This window comes from Choristoneura fumiferana, chromosome 15 (genome assembly GCF_025370935.1).
Source record: "Choristoneura fumiferana chromosome 15, NRCan_CFum_1, whole genome shotgun sequence".
Lineage (NCBI taxonomy): Eukaryota > Metazoa > Arthropoda > Insecta > Lepidoptera > Tortricidae > Choristoneura > Choristoneura fumiferana.
The window spans coordinates 668,714-684,085 of record NC_133486.1 but is presented as its reverse complement, the minus strand read 5'-3'; the positions used below and the strand labels follow the sequence as shown (position 1 = coordinate 684,085).

The window sequence follows — 15,372 nt, the reverse complement described above, 5'->3', positions numbered from 1 at the left end:
TCAGTTTGAATTATCACATCTGGGGAGTTCCCATTGTATACGCATCTGTGGTTAGAATGATTTCGCAATGATTTATGAGTCATTGACATCCTGTACCTACATACAGTCAATCAATACCTATGTCAGTAAGAATGTTCTATCCTATTTTATTTTCATCAACATTATCATCATGCCTATCCCAGACGACCGGATGGCCTAGTGGTTAGAGAACCTGACTATGAAGCTTGAGGTTCCCGGTTCGATTCCCGGCCGGGGCAGATATTTGTATGAATAATACGAATGTTTGTTCGCGGGTCTTGGATGTTCAATATGTATTTAAGTATGTATTTATCTATATAAGTATGTTTATCCATTCCCTAGTATCCATAGTACAAGCTTTGCTTAGTTTGGGACTAGGTCAATTGATGTGAAGTGTCCCATGATATTTATTTATTATTATTTATTTACGTCTACTGTTAGTCACAGCAGCTCCTCATAATGAGAGCACTTGGGCCGTAGTTCCCACGCGGGCTCAGTGCGGATTGGGAACTTCACACACACCCCACACACCATTAAATTGCTTCACACTTTGTGCAGGTTTCCTCACGATGTTTTCCTTCACCGCAAATTTCATAGGTCAAATCACTAGGCCACTGTAAATGCGAAAATTTGTGAGTATGTATTAATTATTCTTCCACGCTAAAGTACGAAGTTGAATAAAATTTGGTACGTGGATAGTTAATTAGGTGTCTGTAACATCACATTGGCTACTTTTTAAATAAATAAATTTGTTTATTTCAGGTAAAAACCCATAGCAAATTACAAAATTACAAGATAAATCAATTATAAAAAGTACATAAATTATGATATTGTTACAAACAGCATTCCATTGCCACAATTATATTTATATCTAAGTAATACTCCAAAAGCAGGCGTACCAGGGGCCACACATGATGGGTTTACATACATCGCATATCGCCCCAATAAAAGAGGGGTGAAGTTTGACCGCTATGTGTGTCTGTATGTCGGTGTGTTTTTCTGTCTGTCCGTGGCATCGTAGCTCTAAAACGGGTGAACCGATTTGAATGCGGATTTTTTATTTGAAAGCAGGGTTTCCAGCGATGGTTCTTAGTCATTTTTATTAAAATCAGTTCAGCCGTTTTTGAGATATTGAACCTTGAAGTGACAATGTCGGGGGTTTTCAAGTTTTTGTTGCTTAGGTCAGGTTATAAGCGAGATGGGTTACCAATTCTTATTACTCATATTGCATAATATTTCTTCCGTGATTACTAATAAATATGTGCCTATAACCATGAGAGTTATTTTACTTTCAAAAATTTAACCATTATTGCATGAATTGCATCAGATATTAAAGTCTGTTGATAAATAAATATTGTCGATAAGATTGCGCGTGTAGTACGGCTATTATAACATAACATGAATCACTGACGGATTTTAAAATTACAGCCTGTGTTCAGTAACAGTTGAATTGATCAAAGAATGGGTTAATATCAGTTCGTCTAAGTAGCAACTGCTCTAAGAAGCAACTGGTCTAAGAAGCAACTGGTCTAAGTAGCAAGTGGTCTAAAAAGCAACTGGTCCTAACCAGTTTTTGTAGAAAACTTGAAAAAACATAGTAGGTTAGGTTAGGTTAGAGTTGTGTCAAGGCACGAAGCGCCTCAGCCACGCGGAATAGGAGCTCCGCGTTAAGACTACTGGTAGTCTAGGACATTTCCCGCACAAAAAAAGTTAGGGACTAATGTAGTCTCTAGGACGCGTGACGGGTTAAATACAAAAGGGCCACAAATAAAAATATATATTTTTCTATTGTAATAATTGCACGGCGATGGAAAAAAACTTTTTTTTTAGATTAGTGGCCCTTTTGTACTTAAGCAACAATATAATAGACGCGCTTGCATTTTCAACGCACCCTCCACCTTCTGAACGCAGTGTAAGCAGGCAGCGATGCGGTTGTTGGTAACGCCGATAGCACGACTACCCCTGCTCCCGGGTATTGTTCACACTTACCGGATTATCCGGGATGAGGCAACCTGTAAGGTTGATTGTATACCGAGTTTAGGTTCACTTTACGCCAAGCCTGACTATGAAGCCGTGGTGGCCTAGTGGTTTGACCTATGGCCTCTCGAGCAGAGGATCCTGGGTTCGAATCCGGCCTCACAACAACGAGTTTTTCAACGTTCATTTATTTTCAACTAGCCGTTACCCGCGACTCCGTCTGCGTAGAATTTGATTTTCACTATCCCGCAGGAACAATGCAATTTTCCGGGATAAAAACTATCCTATGGCCTTCCCAGGGACTCTGTCTATCTGTATACCGAGTTTCATCTAAATACACACACACACACACAATTTGTTCAGAACCCTTAGTTGGTGATTCCGAATCGCACTTGGATTCACCATCGTTTGCCCGAATTTCAAATGCCGTAATTTATAGTTTTCCATAATTTTCATTTCCTCTTCTTCTTTGTCTTGAGAGTTATACTCTTGTCGGTGGAGTATCTTCCCCAAATCCCTCCTTTGAGCCATCCTTTTGACCTCTTGATACGACGCGACGCCGACTTTCTCCCTTATTATTCTTCTTTTTTTTATTTTCATTTATCATAAAGTATTTTATTTCTGAAACAGTATTTTTCTCAGAATCACTTTTAATATTAAACTAGCCTAATCTACTGCATTCCGTAAGATGACATTTCAAAAACTCCTGAAAACAGCGCGATTAAAAAAAATGGGACGCAAATTGTCAACTCGCCCACTTGATCGTTTTCGTTTCGTTTTTTCCATGAGAGAAAACAAAAAAAACAAACAATTGAAGCTCACCAGCTTTTTTATATTTTCAAGTGAATTCTCTTCTGTTACTGCTTCTAGCTGCCAGGACCTAAGCTGAAGAAGTTAAGAAGTTAGTGTGTAAGGTCCATTTTACTACCAGAAATAAAAACATAAACCTCAAAGTAATAAAACTGAGAATATATAATTTTCAACAGAAACTGACACCCGAAACGTGGGTCCTGCCAAATTAAAATGAGCCGTGTGTTGTTGACATAAGAGTTCTTTTGGTGTTTGCAAGGAGCGTCACGTAGTTACGTAGTTCGTTACTTCCGGATATAGTCTTTGGGAAGTCACAGGATACGGAATATAATGTAGGGTGACCAAAAAGCAAAAAAAAAAAAAATAGTCGCCATGGTTGAGGTGCTAACAAATTAGGTACCAAAATGTTTAAGAGCTGGTAGGTACTCGTATCTAGGAGTAGACTTAAGTAAAAAATATTCAAAAGTTTATGCTACTTTTTGAAGATAATTAGAGAACCAACTTTGCTGCGTAAAACACCTTGTTAATGAGATAATTAACAGTCACTAATTAAATCTTCTTTGATCATTTTGTCTGTCACGAGTACCTGGCCACTTTACTTAGATAAATAAATGTCAATGTCACATAATGCCTAGAAATAGTTTTCCCCCCAATCGTTAACGTTTATGACAAACGATGGATTCACCTGACAGGTAGTGTTAAATATTTTGTCAATCAAATGGCACAGGCTGATTGATTACGTTTGGGCGGAAGGACAATTAAATTTAACAAAATGAATAAATTCTATTCATTTAAATTTTATGCGTGTAGAGTGACAGGATGTTCAAAAAAAAATTGTTTTATTCTCTTCATATCCACTCTAAGAGCTATATGCCTTTATCGTACTGGAGATTTCTGGATGAGCCGAAACAGAGGCGAGCGCGTAACGAGTTACGTGCGTATAGCGCCGAAGACGCCTTATATTGTACGAGAGTGTACAATATGGCGTTTTAGGAATTTCTCTGCCACGCACATGAGTGTGAACTTAACATGTCCAAAGTATAAAACTTAGTGATAGGACAGTCCCGCGCAATCCCCTGTCCTTGGTCATCCTAGTTTCCGGTCAGCACTCTCGTCGCGCTGATGCGCAACGTGTGGACACCGCAACGACCCGCGTACAGTCGGTAGCTTCTATTTTACATTTCCTTTAAAAAATACTGACATTTGGGAATTTCACCTACGAGTACTTCAAAAAACCTGCGCGTTACGAAGTCCCGTAGTGGCATAGAGTTAAAATGGTTGTTGAAAGTCAGTAACAAAAAAAACAAAGATTTTATTTAGGAAAACTGTAGGTGCTTGTATGGATTAAGTGATTAAGGTATAATTGTGTAAGACAGTTTTTTGACGATTACTCCGAAATTATCTTCGGTTTTCATGGACGCAAGCAGGATTATAGGGGGGTGCATTGTATCTTGCAGCTGACAGACTGGTGCTCATCGGTTGAGGATTTGTAGCCTTCATGGCAACTTTCTTGGGAAAATAGTCTGGTAATTTCCCTTTCCACTAAGCCGCAGTGCTGGAGTTCGAGTTCGTATTTGGAAATAGAAAAGCTTGCTACCTACTCTCACATCTGATTCCTTAGTCGTCTTTTATGACACCCACGGAAAAATATAGGTCATCATCATCTCAGCCGTAGGACGTCCACTGTTGGACATACGCCTCCCCCCCAGACCTCCAGTTGCTTCAGTTGGAAGCGACCTGCGTCCACCGTAAACCTGCGTCTTTAACCAGGCATTGTACGAGGAAATTTTACATTTTATAGAACCTGAAAAAGAAGATTGACAATTTGATCCTGTATGCGTTTATTTTAAAACATTAAAGTCGTCTATCGACCCATGCTTCTTAGAAATTCTACTCAAGATAAAAATCCTTTTCTTTTATCGGCCGGTTGTAGCGTTCTGTCTTACCGTTATCTGAAGGTCAAAGACACCAATAGGCAACGTTATTACCGCAAATATGCAATTTCCTCATTGTTAAAAGGCAATTTATCCCAATTCCCGTAATAATAACGGTCTCCAGTTACAAGCGAACGGTTCCGAGTGGCCGGGAATCAATAATAATAATTTCAATCAACCCAGCGAGAGGATAGAATTATGCGATATCCTCTGATATTGGTCTCGGCTCAAGACTTAAGAAATTAACATCAGTGATTTTTTTTTGTGCTTGCACTAAGTAACTTTAACCTTAGCCAAAAGTCAAACCAGAGACCAATTCCCTTTGTTTTGACAACTGATTACCTATATTCACTACGTACAGTCAAGGTCATAAATATGTGGTTAGTGGCATAAAGGTGTATAGATATTTATGAGGTCGTCGTAACGTACATATATACGCTACGCACAACGCTACGTACTCTATGGCTGTACCTATAGATATTTAATTATTTATGCCCTAGACTGTACATCAGAATTGAATTAACATAGTGATTAAATTAGGTATTAGGTTAGTTAATTTAATGACTATTTAGGTTTTATACCTGAATATTCAATAACAGAAAATCTTAGACACCCCATAGCCTTTTTTTTCGTATGTATTGCTAAGTTACTTAGTAGCTCTAGTACTTAATTTCTAATTTACACTCGTAATAGCACATAACAGGTTGCGCATCGCCGATTTTAGAAGAAAATGAAACTAACAGAAAATCAATTATATAAATAGTATAAAACATCGCAAACTCATTTAATGTGTGTATGCTTTATTCGTAACTTTTAGACTGGGCATAGAAAAAAGGGATTAAAAAAACCAGACGTTTTAAAGTACAGCCGAGTTCACAGATACCTTAACACTTTAGCAACTTGTCACTGTATGACTTTTAACAATTTTATACTCGTACAATAAAAATCGAGAAAAATAGAGAGTATTATATATTTAAACTGACTAACCCTCTTCTAACTTAGACCGACCCTCGGAATTATTAAAGAATTTGAATGACTGCTTCCCTCAAATCAAATTCATCGGAAATCCCTCAAAATCCTTCAGGAATTGGTTCTCAAGTTATTGGGTGTTCAGGGGTAATGGATATTCGATGAACGCATTGTCGGTTTTGCTGGTTTGGCTGAGGATTGCCGCGGATTCCTTGGGGAGACGGATTTGTATATAATGTTTAAAGCTGGGCAGTTAAGTGATGTTGGCTGCTCAGCAGTTTATTATTTGGAAACAGAAGATAAACAGGCGCCAATGGTATTACGTTATCGCACAATGTTTTTGTTTGGTAGTCAGTCAATTAATGTTTCGTAAGCTGCTGACGCTACTGTAAGGAAGTTTGCTTGGTAAGTATTGTTTCGTGTTTAATATTCTGAAAAAAAAAAGTTTTCTGCAAAGATTTTGAGTTACTACAAGGCAATGCTAGTCTATTTGAAACGGCTCATCTTGAACTTGTTACCTCCCACTGCAGATCATATATAGGCATCCTCTCAGAATAAGAGGTATTCCCATGCGGACCCAGTTCGGATTGGGAACTTCACACGCACCATTGAATTTCTTTGCAGGTATGTGCAGTATATTCCTCGCGTTGATTTCTGATCACCGAGCTCATGGTAAATTTCACACGTAATTCGGCAAATAAATTCCAAAAACTCACATTAAATTACAAATTATCTATCAGTGTTTTTGTCATTGGTCATTTTGAATATATCCAAAACATTTACAGCTCGGCGTTTTATACGCCAACGTGTATTCACTATTTTTATTCAGTTAGTGTAGCCAGCGTGACAGACAGACAGACAGATCGCAGCGGTTCGCAATAAAACTGTCAACCGTTCCCACAATCGGGAAATTAAAACCGTGAAAGCGTGAGTAATGTGTTAAATATGCGACGATATAGGGATTTTAATGTTAATGTAGTACAGTCACCAGCATTAATATCTGCCACAGCGGAGCGTGCAAAAATATCTGACACGTCCTTCCGGCCCTAGAAATAGAGTCGTATCAGATATTTATGCACGCTTGTTGCGTCAGATATTGGTGCTGGTGACTGTACCGTCGAACCTAGCCAACACTTTGCGCTATGTATGTCATCATCATCCAGCTGGAAGGCTTTACTGCTGAACAAAGGCCTCCCCCTTAGAACATCACAATGAATGACAACTCGCCACTTGTTTGTATAGTCAACGTCATAAATATCATTTCTGTACCTTGCCGCTTTCAGTCGTTACACAATTTCGTATGGCTTTTCAAACATGACCTTAAAGTGACAAGGTACAAAAGTGATCACTTATTTATGACGTTGACTGTATACTGTTTAACCGCAACGCTCACGATACCATCAGTCCATATAGGCCTGCCAACGCTTCGTCATCCGGTTCGTGGTCGCCACTACAGGACTTTACTCCCACAACTGTTATCTGTTCTTCGAGCAGTGGCCCACCCATTGCCACTTCAACTTGCGAGCTATGTCGATGACTTTAGTTCTCCGGCGAATTTCCGTATTCCAGATTAGATCGAGCAAAGAAACTCCGACCATGGCTCTTTCCATAGCTCGTTGCGTGACTCTGAGCTTCTCAAAATTCTTGTACAGTCCCCATACTTACCCATACCATAATAATCCATACTTACCGCCGTTACAGGGGGGTACCCTTTCTCTGCAGCTGACTGTACATAATCATCTCACATTACCAGCACTGCACTGATAGGGACCAAATTATTTCCTAAGTTAATTAGGTGGCGCTTTGCTGGTCGCTGCGCTGCTGCGGCATGCTCGCTTCGCTTGCTCCGCTCGCGCGTTGTAGTCGCAATGAGGGCTATCGCGTGTAAATTCACCGCTATAGGCGCTAGTGTAGCGTGAGGTCACCGAAATGTCAAATCTCATAGATTTTGGCTGAGCTACGCGGGATTTTTTATAATTAGAATAATTTTGTGAATATTTTGCATTACCTGAAATTAACTATGGCAATTGTGCGTTACGGGGCAATGAATGTAGGATGAGTGGAAAGGAGTGTAATCATGACGTATGAAGAGTGTAAGAGATAGCATGAGATGTGAGTGTATGTGAGTGACAGAGGAAGAATGAATAAGCAGCAGGTGTATTTTGAGTTTAAATGTAGAACGGGGGGAATTGCTAAGCGACGAAAAGACGAAAGACGTGATTTGATTTAGTTATTTTGAAAATTTATAATTATATTTTATTTTACTATAAAAAGTGCCTTTTCTTCAATTTTTACGATCCTACAATTTTGGGGGCTCGTCCGGGATCGATCAAAAAATAATTGAAGAAAATAATCGGCAAATTTTATACGACGGAAGAACGAACTGAGACATACGACGTGACTAAGAACTAAGAAGACGTGAAGACGAATTTATTTTCAATTTAAAGACGACAATTTTAACCATGTCATCATCGGGACGGCAACGGGATTGTGAAGACAATTTCGAGGAATGTTACAATGGCGGCGGTTCGAATTTGCATTTGACAGAAGGTCTGATAAAGAAATTTACGGGGCAAGATGAGACCTACAGCGCGGAAAGATGGGCAGAAGAAATTGACGACAACGCTGAAATATTCGGTTGGACCCCAGTGCAACAGCTTCTGATGGCGAGACGTTCTTTGGCAGGTACGGCATTACTGTGGTTCCGATCGGAACGTACCTTCAAAACATGGGCGGAATTAAAGGTCGCTATTATCAAAGAATTTCCCGACAAGATTGACCAAAAGACGATCCACGAAATCATGAGTACCAGACACCGGAAAAGCAATGAGTCATGTCTCGATTATCTTTTGATCATGAAGGAACTTGGTAAGAGAGGCAAGATGGCAGATTATGTCGCTATAAAATATATTGTGGAAGGCATAAAAGACGACGAACTTAATAAAATCATGCTGTATGGCGTTACGACGTATTCTGACCTAAAAGAAAAGTTGAAAATTTACGAACAGTTGAAGCAAAATACATTACGGGTGAATAAAGAAATCAGATCGAAACGTGAAGACAGCACAAATCAGCGTGTTTCAAGATGTTACAGCTGTGGAGAGATGGATCATGCATCAGCCGAATGTCCGCATAAGGAAAAGGGCTTAAAGTGTTTTAAGTGCAACGACTTCGGCCATATCGCACCGAATTGCAAGATGTCATTGAAGGAGACAGCCGGAACTTCAGGCGGTAACAGCATCGCAAAGACAGCGACAAAAGGCGGTGTTGGCAGTATTGAGAAAAATTGGCACAACACTAGCGGCGCACCGAAAAAATCTTTTTACGGTTGCACTAATTGCAGTCACTGCCCTAGTAAGATGACAGATTGTTGTTTGACAACGGATGTCACAACAAAACCGGCGGATATTATGAATGTGAGTAGTAATCGAAGTTTTTCAGTTAAAAAACCGACAAAAGAAATAAAAGTATTCTATGCGACTGTGCAGGCTTTAATAGATTCGGGAAGCGACTTAAATTTGATATCCGAAGACTGTTATCACACGTTAGGCACGCCCCAATTGTACAAAAGTGAAATAATTCTGACGGGGTTTGGTGCCAACGAAGTGAAATGTTATGGGCAACTAAAATTTGGATTGGAGATCGACGGACAATGGTACGATGATGTTCTATTTCATGTTGTTCCGAAAGATGCTATGCCTTACTCTATGATTCTGGGTCAGGAATTTTTACAACACTGTGTCGTGTTGATGAAAAACAATGATGTAACGCTAAAGCCAATCTGCAACGTCAAACGATTGACCCCAAGGAAGGAGATTGAGAAGGAGACCTACATAACCAAAATTGAGGCATTGGAAGAAGAAAAGAGAATTTTACAGGAAGAGATTAAGAAATTAAAAGAGGAACAACAAGCGTTTACTTCAGCTAAGAAAAGTGCAAAGAATGAATTAAAAGAAGATCATGAAATTTACGAGTTATTAGACCAGAAAATTAAAGAAAGTAACATGTTGAACCGAGAAGATTACAGAAAGACTACCAAGAAAGATAACAGAAAGCATTGCCATAGAAGAAAAGAGAGCACTACATACAACGAGAATGACTTGGTGGAGGTCACACGTACTCAGTCTCAAGCAGGCATAAATCGTAAGTCCGAATACTTAGATCCATACCAGATGCCAAAACCAAAAAAGAAGTTGATGACTATAGGTACTCAGAACATCTCAATTTCACATAGTACCTGACATGATTGATATGACTAGGAGGTAGAATTTACTTTACTGCAGATTTTATTGTTTAATTTAGTGTTTTATTGTTCTCTGTTGTAGTCAGATGTTTTAAGTTGTTTTGTTTTACAGTTGAATTTTAAGTTATTTTGTTGATGTAGAGGGAAGATAATAGAGTTAATTAAGTTAGTTTCAGAGCTTTATGTTGTGTAGTCTGAGGGCAGACTAAATGCAGGAGGGCCGACTGTAGGATGAGTGGAAAGGAGTGTAATCATGACGTATGAAGAGTGTAAGAGATAGCATGAGATGTGAGTGTATGTGAGTGACAGAGGAAGAATGAATAAGCAGCAGGTGTATTTTGAGTTTAAATGTAGAACGGGGGGAATTGCTAAGCGACGAAAAGACGAAAGACGTGATTTGATTTAGTTATTTTGAAAATTTATAATTATATTTTATTTTACTATAAAAAGTGCCTTTTCTTCATTTTTTACGATCCTACATGAATGTCTGTGTTTTGAGACAGTTTTTTCTTTCGGGAACTTTTGTCCTCCCTTTTTTTCCGAAAAAAACGGGACTACGCAACACTGTGGTTGCTCGATATTTTTATGGTACGGTTTTAAGGTGTATTAAATATGAATTTTAATCTACACTTTGTTTTCACACCCGGAATAACAGACGTTGAAAGCCAACTTAAAAACCTCACGCAACAGTGGCGCCATCTAGAAAGACAAAAAACGAAAGCCCTCATTGAACCTAACAGTCCTTTTGGCTTCGCTCGTCGTCGTACTTAATTTTCCGAAGCATAAATTGATAGAAGAAATGACCGATTATACCTATTACTGATACCTTTTTAAAGTAGAAAATATTTGACAAAGTATAAGTTATTACAAAGTCTTTGCATTGCTGTTGAAAAATCATTAGATTCTGACCATCCCATTGCCATGTTGTGAATATATTCATCCTTAATCTCATCCAGTGACAGGCAGTTAGCATCGAGGGTTAACTGACGAGGGTAACCACGCGTAAGCAGTTCTTAGGGTTGCCACAAGTCTTCGTAGCCTTAGGGTTTTTTTTTACAGTGGGATCATTTTACTCTTTCACTTAACGTAGATACAAATTTACTTAAATTTTATCATAATCTGTAATAAGTCATAAGGGACTCCACATTCCTGTAAAATTAAACGTGCAACTCTTGTAGTTTTGTTTACATGCTTTTATTTAGCTTGCCCTGTTTGTTGTTATGTATTATTTTTTGTTTGGGTCAAACCTTAAAAGGTCATTTTGATCTACTTCCTGTGGTGGGATCGATAAAATGTAGTATACTCGTACATATGAAGGTACTGATACTAAGCTCGTACAGTCAAGGGCATAAATATATATACGTTACCAAGATGTCAAAAATATTTATACACCTTTGTGCCACTGACCATAAGTTCGATATATCATATATTTGACGCTATGGCTGTATAAATATTTATGCCTTCGACTGTACATTAACAAAAAGAACTTGTACTTATTAAAAGTTTAATTATTAACATTATACTTATTTATGATTACTATCTTTCTGCTTTTACTTTACTTCAAGTTATGTTATGTTTCATGCGGCACATTCTTCTGGGCAGATGGCCTTTTTGACAGCGCTGACAGTTTTAAAAAGAAGCTATCTAGATTGAAAAGGCGTCAACTCAAAGTAATACAGCAAGTGTGTAGGTCTAAATTAAAATGGTGCATTATCTTGATCTGATACCACTTTAGATGTTGGTATGCGATATGTAAAAGTGCCCTTTGCATCCTGCTTACAAAATAAACGTATTGATTTTGATTGTTTCAATGTAATGCCATTTGTACACTTTTTCTTGCAGATCTATTTCTTGCTTCAGTCCATTGTAAAGGTTGCCCGAAAGAGATCGCTCTGAAGCAAGAAGGCCGTCTATTGTTTACCTTTCAAAATCTCTATGTACCTGTGTTTTCTGTACTGCTTACTAGGTGTTGGTGTTCAATAAAGAGTCATTGAATTGTACTTCGGCGTTTGTACCAGATTTAAATTGCCTATTTTAAATACCATTATGGTGCCAGCCCTAACAATGTGAGATCCTGGCGTACGCAGCCAACTTGTGTACTGGATCGGGGTTATGTTGTTAAAACGATTACTGCCCCATCTACCGCGGGAAATGTGCAGCTGATCAAAAAACAAACACAGGCAACTCAGGCTGTGTACAGTCAGCACCAAAGATATGAATACAGCCAAAGTGTAAAAAATTGTATACACGACACGACCTTAATGTTCAGGCAATAAAGTCCTGTATGACATATTTTTGGCACTTCAAACGTATACATTTTTGTTGCTGACTGTACAGAGTGTGTATAGTAGTCGATTTCGGTGTCGTTTTTACCCGACTCCCCGAAGGAGGGTTATGTTTTTTACAACAAACATTTCTAAAGACTATTTTCACATAGGGTAAACTAATCAGTTATTGGCATCCAAAAAAAAAAAATGTTATTAGGTACCAATAAATATTTAAGTAGGTACTACTGTTTTTTACGAGTTAATAAGGTATGTTAGCAGATTTTATTTAGAACTTACATAAAGTAGGAAAAGTAAAGTGTAGTTAACAAAAGAACTATCATGCAAAAACTATTGTGATTGGTCACGGGTTCCAGTAATTGCTCAATGCGCGGCACCAAAACCGCTAAAACTAAATACAACCATTAAAAACCCAATAAAACACACGTATAATTTTATTTATTTATTTATTTGTCAATTCAAAATTACAGCATTACAGTAAAATCAATGCGCTGTAAAATTCAAAATTATACAAAAGAACACAAAAAAGACACAAAATACATAACGAAAAAAAGTTATTTAGAAATCCTAAAGCGACGGAAAACCACGCCTTCCGGCCAGAATTCGGAGTGCAAGAACATCTGCTGGTGTTTAGCCGGCACTTCCACATCCACACAATACAACACACATACACACACACACACACACATCACATCCATGAAATGATAATAGAATATTAAATTAAATCGTTGAAAACAAGCAGTTACATAAGTCCTTAAAAAACTTGCTGAAACTAGTTTGGAATTTTAATACTTACTTAAAACACTTGTTTGAATCGTACTATGCCCAAATAAACATTTAATCGTAATGACAACCTTGAATAGGGAAGTTCTTAAAAAATGCAAGAAGCTATTATTCCCGTTTGCAAACCAAAGCCAAACAGAAACAACCTCTCATCCTAAACGCATATACCTTCTTCGTTCTGTCGTAGGCAAAAAATCTCAAAGACCAAACCTCAGCGTCTCAAAGAAAGCGTCGCCCGACGTAGATTTATGACGTCATCTGGGACGAGTTTAAACAGCGTCTCAGGACCCGTTCGGATTCACTTCCTGCGAGCCCGTTATAAATGTGGCACGCCGTACGTGCCGAGAATGGAGGCTAAACTACTCCCTACCTTAAAATAGTCGACTGCAACCACAGAATTAAAAATACGGGGAATACAATGAGGGCTATCGTTTTTTATCTCGCTAGATGGCGCACTGTTGCGTGAGGTTTTTAAGTATGGCTTTCAAAGTCTGTTATTACAGGCGTGAAAACAAAGTTTAGATTAAAATCATATTTAATACACCTTAAAACCGTACCATAAAAATATCGAGCATGCCACAGTGTTGCATATAGTCCCCGTTCTGTTCGGAAAAAAGGGAGGACAAAGGTTTCCGAAAGACAAAACTGTCTCAAAACACAGACATTTATTGCCCCGGAACGCATATTTGCCATAATTAATTTCAGATATTGCAAATTATTCTAATTATAAATAAACCCGCGTAGCGCACCCAAAAACAATGAGATTTGACATTTCGGAGACCTCACGCTACACTAGCGCCTCTAGTGGCGAATTCATACGCGATAGCCCTCATTGCGTACGGACAATATGCCCACTCAAATGGCCCTGAAGAAAAATTTGGATTATTTTGCTCGAGTGTGGAGCATGATTCGTGAATTAAGTCATCGCAAGTATCGCACTCCAGCAAGATGGACGGACGATTTTGTGCGAGTGGCTGGGAAGGACTGGATGCGGAAAACTCACGACCGCACAGAATGGTCTAAAATGGAAGAGACCTTTACTCAGCATTGGGTAGATCAAGGTTGAAGAAGAAGAAGAAGAAGAAGTATCGCACTGGACCCATTTGGTAATCAAATCAGTATGACTAGTGCCATGACGACAGCATTTACATAATAATATCCTCGATTCTCCGACTAATTCCACATTTTCGGCAACGTTTTGGATATCAAGATCTTTTGAGTGCCGGCCTAAAAATTGACTGTATGCGGGTCGTTTTTTCTTGCTCCATTTTTCTTCATCCTGATTATTGGTGACGGTTTTTGTAAGCCTTTTATTAGGAATTTTGTTTATGACTTCATGTGTTATTGCTTTGGTGTCTGAAATCAATTTTCGAATCAATTGCGAATCCAAAATAGTTTTCCGCTGAAGCATTACTTGTTCTCTTATTCTTTAGCAAATTGCTCCAAAGCGGTAAAAACGGCATATATTTTATGACAAACATGTTGAACATATTTGGATCGTAATTTGGGTCTATGATAGGTATTATTTGACTTCGTTTTCTCCAATAGGCTGATGTATTTTCCATTTTTTCCAACATCTTAATAACTTCTTTTCACCTTTATGGCAAAACTTAATATTTTTTTTCAACGCCAAAAATGTGATATTGCCCTTATTTATTATATGTAAGGCGTGGTTAACCGTAAAGCTGTCGATGTATAGTTTGGCCATTTATTCATTACAGTTCCATACAGTCCATTCTTGTTACATGATAACCCCTGTCAACAAGTTTATAGTACGTCACGTCATTCACCAAACTGTTAGGAAAAACATCAATCCCCGTGTGGCTGTCGCAGTCTGAGATTGCGGATTCTTGGGGCGCTTCTGAGTTGAGAACATCTTGCACTTGACAATATGCGCACTCAAATGGCCCTGAATAAAAATTTGGATTATCTTGCTCGAGTGTTGAGCATGATTCGTGAATGAAGTCGTCGCAAATACTTGCGATACCGCACTGGACCCATTTGGTAATCAAATCAGTATAACTAGTGCCATGACTACAGTATTTACATGTCGTCGATTCTCCGACTCTCCGATTCTTCTCCGATTCTCCGCATTTTCAGCTACGTTTTGGACATCAAGATCTTTTAAGTGCCGGCCTAAAAATTGACTGTATACTGGTCGGTTTGTCGCGATACGGAGCGACAGTTGATGAAGAAAGTCGTAGTAAAAGAAGTCGTAGTAGAAGATGATCATCAAAGATGTTTATTTAAGGTAAGATAGAAGGCACCTGTAACAATGCATACAAAAACGAACTTAATATAAAAAGTAATAAATTTGGAAGTTGTAAAATAAGCTAAAAGAGTTATGAATGTT

General features: G+C 38.4%; 1 protein-coding gene across 1 annotated transcript; it reads left to right on the top strand.

Moving 5' to 3' along the window:
- Nucleotides 1–7,764: 7,764 nt before the first annotated feature.
- Nucleotides 7,765–9,975, top strand: LOC141435521 (uncharacterized). Its single transcript, XM_074098219.1, has one exon. The coding sequence runs from the start codon at nt 8,171–8,173 to the stop codon at nt 9,947–9,949; it is 1,779 nt and encodes a 592-aa protein (XP_073954320.1). The 5' UTR covers nt 7,765–8,170; the 3' UTR covers nt 9,950–9,975.
- Nucleotides 9,976–15,372: the final 5,397 nt, after the last annotated feature.